Source organism: Eublepharis macularius, chromosome 10 (assembly GCF_028583425.1).
Source record: "Eublepharis macularius isolate TG4126 chromosome 10, MPM_Emac_v1.0, whole genome shotgun sequence".
Classification (NCBI taxonomy): domain Eukaryota; kingdom Metazoa; phylum Chordata; class Lepidosauria; order Squamata; family Eublepharidae; genus Eublepharis; species Eublepharis macularius.
Genome location: NC_072799.1, coordinates 30,372,753 through 30,394,742, shown reverse-complemented (window position 1 = coordinate 30,394,742; position 21,990 = coordinate 30,372,753). Strand labels below are relative to the sequence as shown.

The following is a 21,990-nucleotide window of genomic DNA, read 5'->3' as shown; positions in this document are numbered from 1 at the left end:
CTTAAAAGAAAAATAACTCTTCTAGAATGCAAAGTTTTTCATTGATATAAGAACGATTAAATGGAAGACCTTTGAAAGATTTCAACCTGCACTGAATTATTATGGACACTAAAGTTTATATAAAACCTTTTAAACTGCTTATAGATTCAACAAAAGCCAAGCAATCTTATTCTTCTTAAATTGCTTTTAGCCTTTTCTGTTTTGAACAACCCAGAAGTAAATTTCCATTAATGGGAAAAAAGGTGATTTTTACCAAACCCTGTCCTCACACACACTGAAATGCCTCCAAAGGGTTTTTTTGGGTTCCCAATTTGAGCAGGAACAATATTTCAGAAAAAGAATATCCCATTTCACTGATGGAAATTCTTTTCTCAGTGGAAATGCTGCTAGATCCAACCCAGTGTGGTCATCTTAAAAGCTCTCCTTATATTTGCATATTTCTTAGTTCACCTACTAGTTTTCTGTGAGTAGTTACTTCCTTTTGGTGCTTTAGAGAACATTTGCCTTACTCTGCAGCTAAGATATATAGTCTCAGAAGACCAAACTTATTTTACAATGAATTATAAATCCTTCATATGAAACTATTAAAGCTGCAGAGTTATCTCTGGTTTCCTATCAGAAACAAGCAGTGATAAAAGTTCAGAAAGCTTCCTATCTTCCAACACAGGTTAATTCCACAGTGCAATTATTTAAGTGCATATGAAATACAGTTTGGGGAGGGAGGGGACGTGAGTATGTGTATACTTTTGTTTAACAATTTTTATTCCGTCACTCCAATAAAACTACAACAGAGAAACTTAATAAAAAATAAGCTGCAATTCATCATCCTAAAGCCACAATAAAGACATATCCAATTATGGCAAAATTATAATCAACCCCATCAGCTTGCTATGACTTTCCTAAAGAATCAGTAATGCACAGCAAAGCAGGGGCACTGCCAATTTTGATTACTAAAAAGTTTTGAACTTGCGATGAAATGATGACATTTCTAAAACTACCTTAATATTAATAAAATGCTCCAACAGTAAGTGAACCAGAATCACGATCATCTAAATACATTTTTGAATGACCAGTATTTGGTGCAGAGATGAGTCAAACACATTTGAGAGTCACAGAATAGCATATCTACCTAACCTTCATGGATGCATACAGCAATGTTCTCAGGGATTATACACTAGGTAATACTGTGACTTATACTAGCTTGACCTTCAAGTCACAGTAAACAAACCTGAGCATTCGCACTTCATACTTAAAAAACATTTATCTATAAATCAGAGTCATGGGTTTAGAAATTTAATGATGAGAAAGAAATTTAAACTTCCCTAGTATAAAAGGTAATCTAGAAAAGCTATAAAAGCAAACTGGGAGAGACGACATTATCTCAGAGCCAAGCTACAAGTGACGCCTTACACAGGTTGGACACTTGTCAGCTTACCTCAAGTTTTGATGGGAAATGTAGGCATCCTGGTCTTGCAGCTGTAACGGAGAGCCAAGCTGTAAAACCAGGATGCCTACATTTCCCATCAAAACTTGAGGGAAGCTGACAAGTGTCCAACCTGTGTCAGGCGTCACTTGTAGCTTGGCTCTCATTCTTAAAACAAACAAAATATGGCATTCAAAACTTTAGCAAAGGAACAAACTACAAAGAACCAGAGCATTAGTCAAATATGATTAGTGGTAAGAATTATAACCTTTTAAAAGGTAACTGACAGAAATGAAAGCATAAGGATCTAAACATCCCCCATACAGTGGGTTATAATATTCACATACTTCCAAATAAATCTCATGTAATGCATAAAACCCAAAAGGTCAACCTAGTATTTTAGATTTTAACATTTGGGAACAAACCATTTGTCTAGATAAAGTTTAGGTACAACAGCAACAAGGGGATAAGCACATTAATTACAGTTTTGCTTGCCCCAGACAGTTTTATCTTCAATCTGTTAATGTAATTTGATAACATCGATCATTCTTTCAGGCCTCTGATACTTAAATGGCCATTATAAATACTTTGTAACTATGCAGCAGCACTATTTGTAATGGGCTTTTTCCGCCCTGCTACTATATCGAAGTAAGAGATTTTTAGAAAACTTACTGCTAGATTGAGCTTGTTATGCTAAGTAATTCAACAACATATAATGACATTCTCAGCTAAGCTGCATGTCACAGCAAAGGGATGAGTGGAATATACAACTTGAAAAGGCATACACCTTTGATCAGGTGTATGCCTTTGGGTAAAAATTGCAACAATCATCTCCAGTATGCTTGCCTGTAAGCATCTTGGAAATCTGTCTGGCTACTCTTGGGAAACAGAATTTTGGTCTGATGCAGCAGCAGAATTCTTAAGTTTCTTGTTTAAAATCAGTTTTGTCTGAAAAAGTTGTTTTAACAAGCAATGCTTGCTTAAAAGCATGATGTAGAAGCTACAATATAACTTATTGCCAAATAAGTGATTGAGATAGCATATAAATTTTTAATAAATAAATGTGTTGGGGGAAGAGTCCAATAATTTTTTGTTCCTGGGAAGTGATAGTAGTAGATTAAAAGAACCCCCAATCTGTTATAGAAGCTTAATCAGTCCATCAATAACCACAGATCTTCAGAGTCTGTTCTTCATTAATATCATGGCACATAAAAGGTAAAGATTGCACATGTGTAAAATGCAGGCTTGCATCCAATTAGAGCTGTACTACATAAAAACAACTTTTCCACCTGCTGTCTAGTGGTCCACAGAGGCACATCTTGGGTGTCAAAGAGGAGAGCTGCGGTGATTGGGGGGGGGGCTAGCAAACCCCCCCCCCTTGTTCCAAGGAAAGAAGCAAGTGATTTTTTCCATTATTAAGAAAACTGAAGACAAAAATGAAATTAAAGGTAAGGTTGGTTGAAGAAAAGAGATAAAACAAAATGTACTCTTTAATACTATGTAAATTCTGCATAACTGGGGTTTTACCAAACTTGTTTTCATCCTTAGCCTCAACTGTTTAACTACTAAATATTTCCAAAATTCCTATATTGTATATAGTATAGTTGATTTACACTCATTTTATAATTTATATTGAATTCACTCACTGATTTTTTCCCACATTCCAATAATTTCCCTTACCTGGAAAACCTTCAAATGTGACTCTCTCTCCAGGAACAGCCCCATTAGGAGGAGCCAGGATTTCCACCTTCTCTGGTGAGCTGGCACACATCAACATAGCCTGGGACACCACTCCTCTCATTTTGGCTGGTTTCAGGTTGCAGAGAAATATTGCCATCCGGTTCTGCATCTGTACACATGCAGAGAAGTTTTTTTAAAAAAGACTTGTTTCTTCCACAGCGTACAAGAAAGAAAGAAAAATAATGCATGCAACACACAGTAAAACACCAGCAAGTATGGAGATATCACTGTGTTAGTAACAATTAACATTCTTTCAAGACTAATTTAGCAGTAAAAGCCACGAAGTAACCAATTACAAATCACTGTCTTCTAATACAAACACAACAGGGTGCAATAAAGAAGTTCACATTGTGTCCTGATGTGCTGGGATAATGGATGAAGCGATGTTTCACTGGATTCTATGATTTTGTGGTTCCGGGTTTCCACTCTTAACATTCTTACATTAAAAGTTTTGCTTAAAAAACTCTTCTAAACTAATTATCCTTTCCATGTCCAGGTGGTTTACCATTCAGGATGCAATTATGGTATGTACACTTACTGAACCCAATTCCCAGAGATGGGATGAGGCTTTTGGAACAAATTAAATTAAAACAGTTACACAATGTGCACTACAACTCATTAATTTAAAACCATAAATGCTTCTGTTTTTTCTCTAGGGAAGAATACCACTAACAAACAGAGCAACCAGACTCCATGAGAGAACACTGTCATCAACAGTTTCTCATGGAAACAAATTATTCTTTTGATAAATGGGAATTCAAAAGCTTTTTAAAAAACCTAATTTGTTTTACTGTGTCCTAGATCTTTCTGGACTTCTATCCCACACTATTCCTACATATCAGATTTTTGCACACATATTAGAAGCACTTTTTGTCATATGGATGCAACAACTGAAAACAGTTATTGACAATTAATGTATTTTTAACAGGAAATCAGAATAACGAGTTGGCTTCCTCCACTCTGCTCGGCCAAGTGCGGCGCTTTCATCCAGTAAATGGCCCTTTGCACCAGAGGAATGAGCCACACTGGGAGGATTCTACCCATTATTTCTAACAATCTGAAGAGCAGAGTTATTGAATTGTTTTAAGGAAACTGTGAACAAGAAACAGCTTCAGTGGCTTCACCAAAGTAGCGGAAAATTTTAAAGGGTGTTTTTATTGTACTGTCCCATCTGCAGATCAAGTGAAACCACAAAAGGACATTTCCCATCTTTTCGAGCCCTGGGAATTATCACAAGAAGAAACAGCAAGCTAGGCAGGCTGAAATATTTGTTTGGATATCTTTTTTTAACAGTTAGGATCCAACAGAAGCCAGGAAAGAATTTTCCCTAGAATACAAGTCTGGATAGCTTGGGTGTCCTCCAAGCTGTCTGGACTGTGGAGGTTCCAGTGTGTTTCATGTAAGAGGCAAACAATACACAGCCCAGAAAACCCACAACAACCAATACACTGATTCCTTTAAAGCATATTAGACTACATATGAAGCCAACAACAAAAGGCCTCTCATTTTCATGCACCGGCTGGCATAACAAAACTGCCAAAACACAGACCTCACAGCTTATACAAAATGTGTCTTTTATTCCCTAGGACAGAAATGTGAGCAGTATGACCTAACGTGGAGGACCTACACTATGCTATCCTACACACAGAGTGGACCAAAAGATCTAGTTCCAGGTGGCCAGGCTCAGAGGAGCTTGGGATTTTTGTTTCTTGAACAGAAGCTTCCTCTTCCCTGTTCCTGGTGGCAAACCTATTTTGGAAACTGAAAGGGATTTTAAAAATTAATTGTGAAAAGACACAGGAAGAGGGTTTCAAGTTGCCTAGTTCCCACCTGGTGTTTATTTATAAGGGGGAGAGGGTTTTTTTAATAGTAAATGTTTTGCTGCATTGAATTATGTAGGAAGAACCAAAAAAAACGTTGCTTAGACTGAATAGGCTCAGGCATGGAAAGACATTACAGTAGTAAGGTAAACATGAAACTACCAATGTCTATTTCAGAAATCTATAAATTGCTCAGAATATTTGAAAATGTCAGTACAATTGGATCATAAAATTAGGATATGGTAATACTGTAAACTATACAGAAATTACAGAGCAATAGTGTGTTTTCTTTCTGTTACCCTGTCTTCAGGAAAACTCCACACATTTCTATTTAAAGTGGAGCACACACAGTCAACAGCGACAAGTTGATTGAGGAAAGAGTTAACATTGTTACTTGGTTAATGGGGAAGAGATACCACATTTGCCAAAACATCCAATATTAACATGAAAAACATGTCAAGCTGCCTAGAAGATGCAGGGTAAGAACCTGTTGTTGGCCATTCCCTCTGTGCTGTTCACTGGAAGAGGACCAACACAAGTCCTTGAGAAAGAATCTGAGTCTCATAACGGCAGAAGCAGCAGCTAGATTCGTTTACGCTTGTGCACTGAATTCATAATGAATTCAGGATTTCAGAAGTATCAATACACATCTGCATAATATTTATACTGCAAGTCCCAGTAGCAAATGTTGGAAGTATGATAAATATCTAATAAAAATATATTAAAATAAAACAAATCTCATAATGTAAAGAAATTTATCTATACCTCTTCTAGAGGAACATGTTTCACTAGACCACTGACAACTGTTCTAAGATTTGCTTCTCCAACATCAACCTCCTCAACATATAGAGCATCAGCATCTGGATGCTTCTTTGCTGTTGTAATGCAACCAATACGAAGATCAAGCCGTGAAACATCCACAGGTTTCGAGTCATCACTTGCAGGTACCTGCTGCTTCTTTTCCTTCTTCTCGCCTGCTAGAAGAAATAAATCAGAACCCACAGGAGCATCCTGAATTATACATACAGAGGAATCCTAATTCACACAAACAAGTACTACAATATAGGGATCTGCCCTTCGGGTTCGGGATTTGGGTTTTTGACCTGAAATTGAGCCTGATCCGGAAAGATTTGGCCTTTCCAAATCACTCTCAGCATTGCTGAAGCGTTTTGGAAATGCCTGCGCAAAGTTTACCGAAGTGCTTCAGAATGCTTCAGTAAGCTTCAGGTGGCTCTGCAGCAATATTTCTCTTGCTGACTGTTCCTGCAAACTTGCAGAAAGAAAGTGCTCCCTGCAAGTTCCTACCTTTTTTTCACCCGATGGGAGGGGGAGTGAGTGAGTGACAGAAGGGGGAGGAGGGAGGGGGATCAGGGAAGGAAGGGGGGACGCAGAGAGTGTCCGATCCCTGCAGCAGCTCTCCTTCCCTGGGGATTCTCTTTGGAAGGAAAAGTCTTTTTGGAAAAGCTGCAGGGATTTAAATTGAAGGCTTGCCTTTTAGCCAGCCTCTATTTTGCCCTGGCCTAGAGACACGAGTCTGGTGCCTGCTAGCTTGCCTCTCTCTCTCTGTGGTCTGGGCTGTGACTTGGCTGGCCTGCCTAGGACTTACTGCTGGACCTGCTGTGCTGACTTCTGGACCTGCACCTGGAGACTGGCAGGAGAGTCACTAGACTCACAAAGTTTTTTCCTCTTTGGGGGGAGGTGGATAGGCGCACCTTCTTTGGGGGGACATAACATGGCCTCCCAAAGTCCAATCTTTCTGAAACTTGGAGGGGAGGGGTTGACAGGTAGGAGTAGGTCCCCTGCAAAATTGGTGCATTTTGCTTGCAAAATGCCACCCCCAGCCGCCTAGAAAGCCCCCTAGTTTTCCCCACAGGGAATAATGGAAATAGGAGGTGGATGGGGCACTTTCTTTGGGGGCCATAACATGGACCCTCCAAAGTCCAATCTTTCTGAAACTTGGGTGGTCGTGAGAGGAGAGTTAGAAAAAGGTCCCCAGCAACTTTATTACTAGGTAAGAAAATGCCCCCCCCCCCGGGCCCTCGGGAATGGCGTTTCCCATTGGAAAGAATGGCTGAATCTTACCTAATAATCCTGAAGCAGTTTAAATACCCGAAGCCAAAGCGGCAAGCCACTTTGGGATTCAGGTTTTCCTGAAGTTTTTTCCTACTTCCGTAAACCCGAAGTGGGAAACCCAAATCTTTTTTCAGTACACATCCCTACTTCAATATATTACTGGACATTTTTGAACTGCCACAATCTCAAATTGGAGATGGAATATTACAAATCTGCATCAATAAGTTTCCTTCAACAGAAGAAAAAAAAGTCAGAGGAACTTTGCCCATTTTAATAGTAGTATCATTAATAAATAATTTTATACTAATACTACTACTACTACTACTACTACTACTACTACTACTAACAAGAAGAAAAAATCTAGTAAATATTATAGCAGGATTGGGTTCTCGAAAGCTTACACTCTGAAAATCTTGTTGATTTCTAAGGTGCCACTGGACTTAAAATCTGTTGTTCTACCGTAGACCAACATGGCAACCCACCTAAAGGTAAATATTACATTGTGCTACATACACAATTTCTTTAAATGCATATACAATTTCTAGAGTAAGCTTAGACTATTTAATTTATTCTGAACCCTGATTACACTAAAATTACACACATTTGTCTGCCCTGCCCTTATATGATTGAAATACAGTTCCACAATGAAAGTTTCCAATACCTACTCTTAGGGAAATAGCTTTGCTTAACTCAAAGTGTCACATCTCTGTAGATTTCTCACAGTTTATATCACTATTCTTTAAAACCCCTTTTTCTGGAAACACAAACAGAAGTAATGCAATTTTTAGTCTATGGTGGGTACTGGCCACAGCCTTCAGGTTGCAAGACCTGAACAGGACTGTCAATGACAGGGTTTCTAATGAAATTGTAATTGATAATGTCCAAATAATGTCTGTGGAATTACCTTTCTTTTCTGCTCTCTCTTTTTTCTTCTTTTCCTCATCAGCTCCTTTAGATTGGTCTTTAGGAGTAGATGATGAAATTGCTGTAAACGTGGGCTGGGAGACATCTGAAAATGAAACTATGTTGCTGTGTGGTGCAGAGATCTGTTTCACTAAATTTAAACACAAAATCACAAAATAATATTGATTTTTTACAAAATTATCATGATACATGCAACGAGGAATAATTTAAATAAAAAGATGCATTATTGTATTTTAAAATCATGTCAATTTTAAACCTTGGGTCTGCTATTCAAACCAAACTGTTTTTAAAATATTAGTAGAGAGTAAAATGTAGTGTTAAACACACTTGTTTTTATCTCCAAGTGTTAGCTCTCTTCCAAAGGAATACAACCTTGCTGGTTTTATTTGGGAGAACAATATGTATTGTTTGCTTCATAGTCTGATCCTAAACATTATTAACCAGAAATAAGTGCAGCTTAGGATTGCTGCCATAATTAGATATAACATTGGAAAAGATGGTGTAATTACGAAGTTGAATTCAATTACAAGCTGGAACACATTCATACCTAAACACAATACAAACAGATTGAAGTTACAGGGTTGGATCCAATAACTCTTTGGATAAGTTTCTGGCTGCCAAAGGTATTCTTAGCAGCAGTGAATCACAAAACACACCTTGGAGGAAGGGATACGACACAGTGCTCTGGCTCTTAGTGCCTACATCAAACATCAGATATGCCCAGCACACTTAAGCACAATGCCTAGACAGAGGTTTACAAGATGCTGGTTCAACCTTATCTGAAACATTAAGCTCCTAATGACACCAAGGGTAGGTAAATATTTGTTACTTATTTATTTACTTCATTTATACCCTGCCGTTCTCCTCAATGAGGACCCAAAGCAGCCTACATCAGTCCTGTGAGGGAGGTTAGACTGAGAGAAGGTGTCAGGCCCAAGGTCACTCGGGAATCTTTCACGGCACAGCAGGCTCTCCCAGATCCTAGTCTAACCACTGCACAATGCTGATGGAAACATGATATGTACCTTGCATTCTAAATTCAAATTTATATTGCCCAAAGGGAAGGGACCAGAGCTCAACCTCTCACCTACAAAAGCCAGAATACATTTCCACTGTTGTGAGTTTATTGTGGTATGTTGTGCAAAACATGTTCAAAATAAGAATTACTGAAAGATGAAAGAATATGTGGCAACATGTCTCCCTTTGCACCAGTTCAGTCACCTCCATTCCGAATTTCTGCCTGGATCAATTGTTGCTTCAGCACTTCAATTTCTTTCTTCAGTTTAGCATTTTCTACACGAAGTTTCTTTTCTTCCCTCAAAGATGCCTGCAAGACTACAGAAGAGAGAATTCCCACTAGGAATTACCAGTATCAAATTACAGAAGGGGGTCAACTAAAGTTCACCTTTTAAATACAAGCTTGACTTTACACCTACCCCCAAATATGTTTTACATTCATGGAACGTTGTTTCTCTTAAACTTCTCTTAACATTTCTCTTAAAACTTCTCTTAACCATTTTAATTAAAATGTGTCTTCAAATATTATCCAGGAAAAAACAACAACAAATAATGAAGTTTACCTTCAAAAGACTACAAAGCCACAGAACACTTTAACGGCTGGATCCAGCATGGCAGAACCTTTGCACAATTAAAAGAATACTGGCAGCTTGTTCTATTTTAAACTTACTGAATCTCAACTTGCATTTCTGCTTCCACAAGACCCTATATAAGTGGTTAGTATGACTGACAGGAATTGCAGCATCCTACTGCCTGTACGTGCGGGACTGTCAAGAGTCCTTATATTTCCACACTGCTAGATCCAACCCTAAGAGTTTCTTGCAATTCTCAAATTCCAGCTTTATTATGCGGACCCCCTCCCTCCCTGCACTACCAGTTTTTAAAAGAGAGGCACAATCATGACAATGGAGAAAACGTAAACACAGTGAGTAAGCAATGATATTCTTGCCATTAAAATTCTAAGATGGGGAACAGAAGATTTAAGTTCACAGCATATACACATAGCCACTTAGCACCTCAGTTAATTTAATTATTAAAATGAACAGTGCAATCCTAAAAAGAATTATTCCAGTCTAAGCCCACTGAAATAAATGGGCTTAGATTGGAGTAAGTCTTCTTAGGACTGCATTGCAAGGCACTGTACAATCTCTGCCAGAACACCAGAGGAGTATCTGGTGACCCAAGGCAAACAGCAATTAATTTTGAACCATAAATAGAACACAATTTCTAGTCTTGAGCTTTCTAGGAATTGTGGGGTAGAAGTGTTTTAAAATAAGATTGCTTTATCACATTCTCACTCTCTTTCACATGCTTTCTCTTGCTTTTACTTGGCATCTGTTCTAAGAAATCAACTATTCTATACGCTTCTTGTGGGAATACAACTTGGAACTGTATTTGGTGCCTATTACAACTTATAGCCAAAAGGTTTATTCTTGAAAACCTTCTTTCCAAAATCACCAGGAAAGCTGGGGAGAAAGAAAGATGACAAAGCGTTTTACTGTGAACTGTAGCAAGATGAACTCTTGAGACACTACCTTTGGGCTATGTAGAAACGGTGGTGAAAAGTTTGATGTCTTTTATTTATAAGCAGAACATTTGTCAGTCAATTCTAGGCCAAAAATCCTCCTTGGGACTTAGAAAAGGCAAAGCTTTGCTTCAGACACATTAGTTAAATAAGCAGCTATAATACTTTTCACCCTGAAGACTGCATGAAGAATGATCATGGTGATGGAAGGTGCACATTATTAGCTTTGGGCTATACCCACCAGATCAATTAACCCTGTAACAACTGTCCTTCATATAAGCTCAGGAGTTAAACTGATAGATCAAAGCAAGCAACAGACTAACTATAATCATGGTTCTAGATAAGGCTTTTTCTTTTAAAGTAAATATTTAATAATAATATTTGATTTATATACCGCCCTCCAGGACAACTTAACGCCCACTCAAAGCGGTTTACAAAGAATGTCATTATTATCCCTACAAAAAACACCCTGTGAGGTGGGTGGGGCTGAGAGAGCTCTAAAGAACTGTGACTAGTCCAAGGTCACCCAGCTGGCTTCAAGGGCAGGAGTGGGGAATCAAACCCGGATCTCCAGATTAGAGTCCCGTGCTCTTAACCGCTACACCAAACTGGCTCTCAAAGTCAAACTGGGAATTACCATTGATATTTACTGTCAAGGTTAACACAAACCAGGCTTGTATACTGGAGTCCACTCTATCGACAACCAGTGTTCACATATTCAGTTTTTCCGTTGGGACCCATCTTTACTCTCCATACTCCAACATGTGGTTGAGCCACAGCAGATAGAAGAGATTTAAGTAAAACCTGTTAATGACAATCTGTTAAACACAATCTGTTAAGGATGAATGATTTCTTACTGGCTTTTTCCTTCAGGAGAGCAACTTGCTGCTTAAGGTATTCGATCACTTGATCCGCTTCTGCACCCTTCTGTTCCAATCTGTTCAAAACTGCATTATTGCCTGCCATTTTCGTCAAGGAACGGGCTAAATTCCTAATTAAAAGGGAACAGGAAAAATGTGAACATTTGAAAGTAGTTGTATACAGAGAACATATAAGTTGATAATCACACAAAGCTATGTTATATTAGTTAGATCATTGGTCTATTAATGCTGGTACAGTACTGTCTACTGTGACTGGCAGCAGTTCTCAGAACCTGAGACGGAGACCTTTGATATCCATTCTTTTAATGGAAGATTGGATTTGGGGTGTTCTAAATGTACAGTTGAAGCTGTGCCACTGAAACATGGTCATATTCCTTTATCAGAGGCCACATACCTGGGAGTTCTCCCTTTAGAGATGAAATGTGGCTTCTCAACTACCTTAGTTAAGGAACGCCTGTCCAGTATTCCTGCAACTGGCACACGTGCCCATTTTTCGTGCCAATTTAAGACATGGATGTTTGCACAAGCTTTATAAGTTAGTGTGTAGTTCATTTATATTAGTTATATAACAATATAGTTTATTGCCAAAGGCGGTTGCAATCTTAACACAAAAAAGAGCAGAAATTAAAAGAAATTTAACTTCTAAAAATGTCAAGGATCGTACAGAATTTTAAAACGAATTACTTGATTTTCATTTCTCTGGTGGTCGATGTCTTATGATGATTTGGTAATGTATGCTCGTTTCTGGTTGTACATAATTATACATACTTTTTTTCTACTGGATTTTTAAAAAAAGATTTTTAAAGAACAGGTAGACAAGGCCCAGCTCAGGCTGGGTTAAACTCTCCACTCCAAGCAGGTTTTCTGACCTTAAATGACTCTGCAATTTCTATATTACCTGAATCAATTATTGGCTCCAAGTTGAAATCAAGAGCATACACCAGCAGGGTGACATACTGTTTGGCAATAATTAGCCTCGTAGTTATGTATCACCTCAAGACCAGGTTGAATTTCCACCTTATATATCTGGAGCTGTACTTAAGTTTAAAATGTGTTCTGTGGCTAACAAAATTTGTTTTAAAAACTTACTGCCTTCAAAATTTTTATACATGAAAACTAAAATGACTGTTCTCAACTGGCTGCAATAATTTGTGGAACAACAGATTATATTATCACCTTGCACCAGAATATTTTAAGGAAGGGTCCATCTTCTTGTAGTACCTATGCTGAAATGCAACTTTACCCTGTCTTCTCTCTCTTTTTACAATCCTCTCAAAGCATTTTGTAAATAATAGACTTTTAGTATACTCAGCATACAGTATACTGTTAAAGCACTTTATATCACTTATGTATATTCAGTATACAGTATACTGAGTATACATAAGTGATACAAAACGCTTTACAAATATTGTGAATCAATTATATAGATCAGTGCGATAATATAGGTTGGCATTTTATGCCACAGACTGAAACTGAGTGATGGTACAACCATCATGGTTAAGGAAGAGGAGAGTGATTCTGCAGAACACTCCCTAGACTTTGGTTGTTACATCTGTATTTGAAGAAATCACCTATCAGTGATAGGCTGCTCAGGTGCCTGCTTACAGCAAGCAATCTGCCTCTGGCCACCCATCAACTGATCAGCCAGCATAAGCAGGCAGGTCAGGTGGAGAGGGTGATCATTGTCCCTTTGTGATGACATCACTTCCTGCACAACCTCAAAGTGACAACGTTGTGCTGGGGCCAATTTTTTAGAATTTTGCCAAAAACTCAGTGTTTGAAATGTCATTGCACAAGGACAACAATCACATATTCCTGCAAGTTCATGCCTCCACCCCCTCCTTCCGATTGCCAGCAGGGCCCTACCAACCTTATTAAAATAACACAAAATAACCAATGGGAGGTGGGGATCCTTACATTCTTTTCTTCAGTCACCTAGATGAAAAACCAATCAATACTGAGAGTTGCTGTAGTATGGTGGTTAAGTAGTTGGGCTTCAAATCAGCACCCTACTGGTTCGAATCCACTCCTGCCATGAGCTCAGTAGGTGGCCTTGAGTAAGCCACTCCCCCCAGCCCCAGCGGTATTGTGGGGATAATAAAACTGACTTTGTTCACCACTCTGAGTAGACACTAACTTGTCAAGAACAGCAGTGTATAGGCATAGTTATTATTGTTGTTATTATTTTCTTTTCTACTGCAATAATTAATTTAGACAATTTTGCTCTCTTTTTTAATGGCCCCAAGTACTTCATTGTTCTATTAATGTGCATGCTCAGGAAGACGTGTACAATCAGGGGTCATTTCGGAGAAAAAGAACTGCAGGAACTCATTAGCATAACTCATTAGCATATGCCATACCCTGTGATCAGGCCAAAATGGCCAGGATTCAGCTACTGCCAGATGCGGGAGTGTTCCCCCACCTGGCAGTGGCCCGATCAGGGCCATTTTGCCCCCAGTCCAGGCCAAAACAGGCCCAAAATGGCCATTTTGGGCACGTTTTGGCCTGGATCAGGCCCCAAACGGCAAGGATTGGGTCAGTGCCAGGCAGGGGAGGGTTCCCTCACCTGGCACCAACCAGATCCCAGCAGTTCTGGCCCCGATCCCAGCAGAAAATGGCCCAAATGGCCAAAAGTGGCCATTTTGGGCCAGGATTCGGGCCGAAAAGGGCCAGATCTGGTTGGAGACAAGCAGGGGAACCCTTCCCTGCCCGGCACTGCCCTGGTCCAGGCTGTTTCGGCCCAGATCTGGGCGCAAAAGGGCTGAAAAGGGCCAAAAAATGCCGGAAATTGCCATTTTGGGCCCATTTGAGCCCAAATCAGGGCCTAAAAGGCCAGGACCGGATCGGTCATTTGGGCCATTTTTGACCCGTTTCGGCCAGGATCAGGGCTGAAATGGCCGGGACCGTGTCAGTGCCGGTTGGGCGAGGCTCCCTCTGCCCGGCACCAACCTGATCTGGGCTGTTTCGGCCCCGATCCAGGCCGAAATGGCCCAAACTGGCTGACAATGGCCATTTTGGGCCCGCTTCGGGGCCAAAATGGCCGGGACCATGTCGTTTCCGGGTGGGGGAGGCTTCCCCTGCCAGGTACCGACCCGATCTGGGCTGTTTCCGCCCCGATCCTGGCCATCTCAGCCCCAATCCAGGCTGAAACAGCCTAAGATAGCCGACAATGGCCATTTTGGGCCCAGTTCGGGGCTGAAATGGCTGGGACCACGTTGGTGCTGGGTGGGGAAGACTTCCCCTGCCCAGCACCGCCCCAATCCGAGCCGTTTTGGCCTTGATCCAGGCTGAAATGGGCCAGAATGGCCCAAAACGGCCATTTTTGACCTGTTTCGGCCCCCATCAGGGCTGAAACAGCTGGGACCGGTTGGTGCTGGGCGGGGGAGGCTCCCCCTGCCCAGCACCAACCTGATCCCGGCCATTTTGGCCCCAATCTGGGCCATTTCGGCCTTTATCCAGGCCGAAACGGGCCCAAAATGGCCAGAAATGGCCTCTTTAGGCCCATCGTGGCCCGGATCAGAGCAGAAACATCCGGGATCGGGTCGGTGCTGGGTGGGGGATGCTTCCCCCGCTTGGCACCGACCCGATCCGGGCCGTTTTGGCCCCGTTTGAGGCCGGTTTGGCCCCAATCGAGACCAAAACGGCCCAAAATGTTTTTAAGTCACGTGGGTGGGGCCACCTGACTTGGGGTAACTACCAGAACGGCGTTCCGGTGCATTCCCCTTTGAAATGAGCCCTGTGTACAATCTTCTTGGGTCCGAACTCACTCTGGGAAAGCCAAGCATAAGACAAAAAGTTCTTGTCAAGAATTGGAGTGGAAGATTTTTGCCCTCTGCTTTTAAAAGTTTCCAAAATTTTGTAACTCTATATTACATGAAGGAGGAAGGAAAGGCGGCATGGCATAGCCTTATCTTGACAGATCTCAGAAGCTAAACAAGGTTAGTACTTGGATGGGCAACCACCAAAGAAGACTCTGCAGAGGAAGGCACTGGCAACCACCTCTGCTTTTCACGTGCCTTGAAAGCCCCTTGCTGGTGTTGCCATAAGACAACTGAGAGTTGATGGCACATACACACACATTACACGAAGAAACATAGAACATTTAAACAGCTACAATTTGGGGCCACAATTTTAGACAGCCATAGTTTGGATGGGGAAGGGAACATGCAGATGGATATAACTGCTGTCAATCTCCTGGCTCAACTGCATGCTACCTTTATATTTAAAATAAGCTTGCCTGTTCAGCATAGTGAACAGCTGAAGTCCTAAACAACAGAGTCCTAAAACACTTCCGACTGCATTCTCTATCCTCAACATGGTTGTCTATGATTAAAATCCCAATCACTAACTCTCAGATTACTATCAGGCTCTTTGTCACTGCAGAACAACTTTGTCTACTACAATTACCTGCAATGAGATCATCAGAAGTACACTCTGAAGATATCATTTCAGTAGGTATGCAACATATAACCATCAGCCTCTGAACAGCTGTTACTAAATATAGCAACATACTATATTTAGTTACGGCTGTACTAGCAGTCACTCACGGTGACATATTCAAGACTTATGGCATGATGTAACTATGTATCTCCTAATGCTGAAATAGGATGCCATAACAAAGCTATGTGCTCAAATACAATTTTAAAAAATTAATTAAATTATTAAAGATTTTAAAAACCTACATCTAAAGGATAACAAAAGCTTTATGGAACCTTAAAGACTAAAGGATCTCTTGTGGTATATGTCTTCTTGGACCAAAGCCCTCTTTGTCAGATGCATGAAGCGGCAACTTGGCAATTAAATGCAAGAGACCAAGTAGGAATGACCATTTCTGTACAAGATAAGAAGTGATCCATTCAAGTAGCAACAATCGGTGATAATATATTCTTCTAACCGAACCAAGATTTTTAAATGCTGTTAAATATGAAATGATACTCTACTGCTCTTAAATCAGGATTATTCCTAGCAAAATTATTATTTTGCTGTGGGAAATGTATAGCTATGAAAGTAAATCACACATTGTTAACAAGGCTTTAAAATTGAAGAACTATGTTCACAGGAACTTCTTCCAAGGAGCTCCAAGTGACCTACGTATCTTAACAACCCAGTGAGGTAGGTTAGCTATAAGAAATATATTTGACCCACTATGTCCTTCCTTTTAAGGAAAAATGACATTTCACATAGTCTGAAACATGCCATTTCTGTCACTACCAAGGACTTGCTTAGACCAGATTTTAAGTAGCCACAGAAAATCAGAACTGTCCCCTAGGTGATTAGGAAATTGGAAAAGAGCTAGTATTTCTCTTTCTGTCATATTCCACCACTAGGAATTTGTCAGCTAGTTTCTCAAAACTAGGAAAATAAATTTGACATTGTTTTTATATTGTTTCGAATTTTAAGATGGTTCATAAGACATGAAAATGTTTGTGCAGAAAATAATGGCTTTGCAAAGACATATTTATCATCATGATTTTGGAATAAAACCAATATCCTGAATATGAATGTGCATAGAAGCTATATTTTTGGAATTGGAAGAAAAATACGCTTTGTATTAATATTTTAAAAAGCCTTAATAGATCAGTTTTACAACCACTGTGGAGCTACTGTCACATAATCATTTAGTTAATTCTACAATGCTGTTTGGGTAAATCACTACAGCTGGGCTGTATTATTTGTATAACCTTTTTAGAGGGACTTAGGAACTGCTTGGAAAGAATGTGCTCTTAAAATTAAAGTCACACATGAAAACAATTTAAACTGCAAATTGGTTCTGCTTGGCAAGCAGGTCTTTTCTCCATCCAGGTGCTGAATGTAGATTATCTCAAAGCGATTCTTGCCTCAAGAAGGCCTCAAATCTCACTCCTCACAAGTTAGTACAATTGTTCCTAGCCAAGCTCACAGCCAAGACAATGGGTATATAAAGCCTGCTGATTTTATTGACCAGCCTCCCTCTCTTACAAAAAATACTCCAACCTCTCTATCTCCCCCCAAAATACTCCACAAGTGTTAAGGAGCATTGTGAGGGAGGTCATTACAAGACGTACCATGTAGAACACAGATTCTGGTACCATAACATAGAAATCTACAAATACATAAATTGTAACTCAGATTAATCAAATGCAAGGTTATGCAGAAGCAAGTTCCATGTGACTTTTTCTAAAGAGTGTTTAGGATCAACTCCTGAAAAAATTCACTAGGTAACTAGCTGGAGAAATATTTCCAAATCGTCAACAGACTGGATATTAAATGCAATTCACTTCTCTGAGAAGAAAGGCTTGCACAGCTGGGCGTGGATTCAACAATGTGTAAATGGAAAGAAAAATGCATTTAATATAGCTCCATTGTGTAAGCAACACAGCAAGGACTGCAGAAAGCCAATGGAATGTACAACAGATGATTTGCATGAATAAACTTAATTTGTTTCTGAAATAATATCAGAAATACCTTGCATTATGTCTTATGCATGTAAAAAAAACACTGCAGGCAGAGATACAACTGCTTTCACTTAGCACAAGCAGACAGGGCAGAATAACATTAACATTCCTTAAGGACATGTTGAGATCTTCTCTGGGATTCAACACTTGTCTACAAAAAAAATCAAGTGAGTTGAAAATCTGATAAAGACATGCTAGAGTTTGCCATATACTAAGATTGTATGTTTTTTCAAACAACATATCCCTGAAGGTCTTAAAGCACTTTATACAGTCAGTGGTAACATTCCTGCATGAAAGATATTCTGGCGTACCAACACAATCACTATTTGAGGAACACATCTTTAGCCTCCACATGGCTCTGGCACAAGCAGATTATTTTTTGCCTTAGTCTTTCAAACTCTACCCCACTGTCTAGCAAATAAATCACTGTCCAACTGAATAAAGTGCTAGATGTGCACACAGATCTTCCTGCTCAGTCAAAGCTCACTGGAAGGCAATGAGCAGTTTCTCTCAAACTTTTGGGGCTGTTGGTTTTAATATCTACATTCAGCAAGGGAGGGAGCTTGCTTGTCAAGTTCAGTCAATGTACAGTTTAAATTGTTTTTATGTAGGAGTTTAAAGAGACTGTTCTATACAAGCAAACAGTAGATTTAAATATACATATTTATATACATACAAAGCGTAAAGAATTTTGTGCTCTGAAATGCTACCAAAACAGCCTGCTAAAAGTTTCATTACTTAAATGTATGACTTCACCAGCTGGTGGAAGACAATAACAGAGTGAGATAGGCCAGTCTCCCTGGGGAGGGAGTTTCAAAGTATTGGCCACAACCGAGAAGGACCTTTCTCAGGTAGCTGCTTATCTAGTCTCAGATGGTGGGGAAACTCAAAGCAAGGCCTCTGAAGATGACTGGAGCGGACAGGTAGGTTTATATAGGAGAAGGAGGTTGTTAAGGTATATATTTTATATTTATTTTATAACAAGAGTATGCAGAAACACCCATTGTTGATATAGATTTGAAGTAATTTTTTCATGCTAACCATGGTCTTATCTTTCTAAAGAAAACTGTAATGAAAACTGTAACCTCTACTGAAAAGACTACTCACTATTATTTAAAATCAAAGAAACAGAACAACATACTCAGGACACACATTTGGCGTGAGTGGAATAAAAGCCTTGAAAATGTAGGATGAGAAAAGGGAGAAAGACTGAAGATGGCCAGGAGGAGGGGTTTCTTTTGGATTGACAGGACTGGATCAGAAAGTTGGGCCCATTTGACTGTGATGTGGAGAAAGAACTCACCCCTGGCACTTTGTATTCACACATCAACTAGAGAATGCAAGTTTAAACTGGGCTGTCACCCATGCAAATTAGCTACTCTTAGTTAGTTAGCATGCCAGAAACAAGTAGACTAGACAGGTGTTGCACTGATATACTGCACACACAACTGCTCTGCACAGTGGCAGGCAATTCAAACGAGACTGTGTCAGTACAAGGTTTCATGGGTGATTTTTTTTTTGTTATGCCACCCTCACATTTCAATTAGGCCTAAATCTGTGGTGGAATGTGCCTTACTTCAATTACTGATCTACGGATGGAGGGGGACAGAGACAGAGGTAATATGGTGTGGGTAACTGCTAGATTTCTAAAATAAGAAAAACTCTTAATTCTATGGGTCTAAGAACAGACTGAAGTTGCTACGTGGTGAGGTGAAGAGACTGCCTATCTCAAGGGCACATTTCTTTATTACTATGCACACAGGAATAGTCTAGGGCTCTGCCTTGGCACTAAAGGCATCAAGGACAACTTGTGGGTCCCAGCAAAGGAAACCCATAGCAGAAGTTATCTGCCTTACTGAAGGAGAAAACTAGGGAGAAAAAGTTGGCTACAAGATAGGGGGAAAGGAGAAAGAGGAAAAAAATGAAAGAGTTTAGCACTTTTTTGTTGCAGTTTGTCATCTCAGAAGCAGATACATCAATGCTCTCCTTTCACCCTCCTGTATTTTGCCTTCTGTCTAGTACAGCTTCTTTCTTTGCCTTCTCTATTTACTCCTGTATACCACATTTTTCATTGTGTGTTCTAGGTTAGCAACTTGCCAGTAGTTTGGCAAGATTTTCACTGGCAAAAGGACTGAAGCAGAAGAGTTCACTGAGTTCCTGAAAACCACTTTGGCTTTGTTCTGAGTTCTTGTCTCTGCTTCAGGGATTTGCTTTGTGTCAAGGTAGCTTCATGATGTTTAAGAAACCATAGTGAGGACTATGCCTCTTCCTCAGTGTAATTTCCATTTTGTCTCCCATACGTCAACTCCAAAAACTAATTGTTCTTTGCCATCCACCAGTACTTAATTTGCTTGAATGAATGAACCATCTGGGGATTCCTTAGCAGCTGCAAGCAAGAGTGAGGCCAGACCGGACAGCAAGACCTCCCTTTTAAAATTCAAGCCTGAGATAGGAATGGAGTTTTATTTCCATTCCAAGAGCTAGGAAAGTTATTTGCCAGCTGTTCAAGTTGTCAACTATAAACCAGCTGCCACCACAAAATAGTCCACACAGCTGACTGCAGCTACACCGAGTACAAGCAACATCTATAAGGCAGAAGCACCATGGACCAATAACCTCTTAATGACCTGAGCGTGACGACATTAGAGGCTTCTATAGAAGAAGACTCTACCTGACCCTACTACTTCACTCTCGGGTATATTATCGTAAGGAGGCATGAGATGAACAAAAAAGGCTTAGATAGAGATTTTGATTTGGGGGGGAGAGGGAAAAAAGGGAACACATGCAACACAAATAAATAGGATTAATATGAACACAGAACAGGGACAGTTATAGAGAAGAGCCAGCAGATGGATTCTGTGCCCACCAATTCTTCCCTGCAAATGGTCACTATTTCTCTCTGCAGGTTGTCTTCCTCCAGTTTCAGGGTCTGGTGTAGGCAAAACAGACTGCTCAACAAACAAACAAAAAACATCCAAGCTACAAAAGTCAGGGAGTACTAGAAGGGATAAAGGGATCCAGTGTTTCTCTTACACAGACTTGACTTGTTCATGGTGACATTTCCAATCAACTTTTTCTTACTCAAAGGAAAACATTATTCCAAGATGCATTCAAAAGACTCACATTTACCAGAATCAGGCAGAGCAGAAATCCTCACTACACGATTCAGTAGAAGACAGGACCCCAACTCTGCTGCTTCTTCGTGTCAAGCAGAAGAGGCAATGTTTAACACACAGATTTTTTTCAACTACAACAGAAATACAAGCCTTGTTAGTCTGAAAAAGGACTGCACTGTTGAGACACAGCATGAATGGACCCCATCTCTCTTAAACAGTCCACAAATGGAATCAGCAAGGAGTTTCAGTTTATTTCATAACAGTGAAAGGAGTAAACACGAAGCAACACTCTGATTATGACAGCAACAAAAGCATATGTTAGCAGCACAGGGAAGGACTATGTTAGCCAAGATCATGATTGTCTGATAAAGCGATTGCACCCACTGACTGGGAAACTGGCAGCAGACTGATTTGCCCTCACAGATGCAGAGGACATCTGCAACCTGGAACGTAGGTAAAAACCACCTAGCATCAGTAGCTTCTCTCTGCTTGAACGCCCATATCATCTTTACAATTTTATCCCACTGACAGCTGTCTCAAGAATTTTATCTTTCCACTCCAATTCTGTGCTACTTGTTGCTATAACAAGAAAGAATTGCTTGAAATTGCTTTTACCTCTACAGCAGTCACAGAACTGGAACCAGGGATCACCAAAACTTAATACTGGAGACTGCTAGTTAGTTCAAGAGCTCAGTCTGGCCTTTGGACATGTATTGAGCATCCTTCTTCACCATCAGGAAGCCACAATCAGCTCCATACATTTAAAGTTTGGGGTGTGGATTTCCTAGCCCCAGCACGTTTTAGGCTACAAACCTACTCCATATGTATGGAGAAGGAAACCACAGCAGGTAAGGGAGGACAGACATCAATATAAGCATCCCTTTCTCCAAGTTCATTATCTCAAAAATATACTCAGGGTCTCAATCACCCCACACTCTGCCTAGAATAACAGTAGCCCTACTGGATCAGACCAAAGGATTATCTAAGTTCCACATTCTGTTCATCCAGCCATAAACTCTTGGGAAACCAGAACCATT

The 21,990-nt window shown here is 40.1% G+C and overlaps 1 protein-coding gene across 4 annotated transcripts in view; it reads right to left on the bottom strand.

Annotated features, from left to right (window-relative positions):
* AIMP1 (aminoacyl tRNA synthetase complex interacting multifunctional protein 1) overlaps nt 1-21,990 on the bottom strand; it is a 29,800-nt gene that overhangs the window by 6,884 nt on the left and 926 nt on the right. The window contains exons 2-7 of one of the 4 annotated variants that reach the window (XM_054990720.1): nt 20,961-21,084; nt 11,380-11,513; nt 9,202-9,315; nt 7,961-8,110; nt 5,749-5,960; nt 3,104-3,272 (exon numbers count right to left, since the gene is read on the bottom strand). In XM_054990720.1, coding sequence (XP_054846695.1) covers nt 3,104-3,272; nt 5,749-5,960; nt 7,961-8,110; nt 9,202-9,315; nt 11,380-11,513; nt 20,961-20,962 — 781 coding nt within the window. In that variant the 5' untranslated portion in view covers nt 20,963-21,084. The remainder of the gene's footprint in view (nt 1-3,103; nt 3,273-5,748; nt 5,961-7,960; nt 8,111-9,201; nt 9,316-11,379; nt 11,514-20,960; nt 21,085-21,990) is intronic. The other 3 variants (XM_054990721.1, XM_054990718.1, XM_054990719.1) reach the window with 3 other exon arrangements.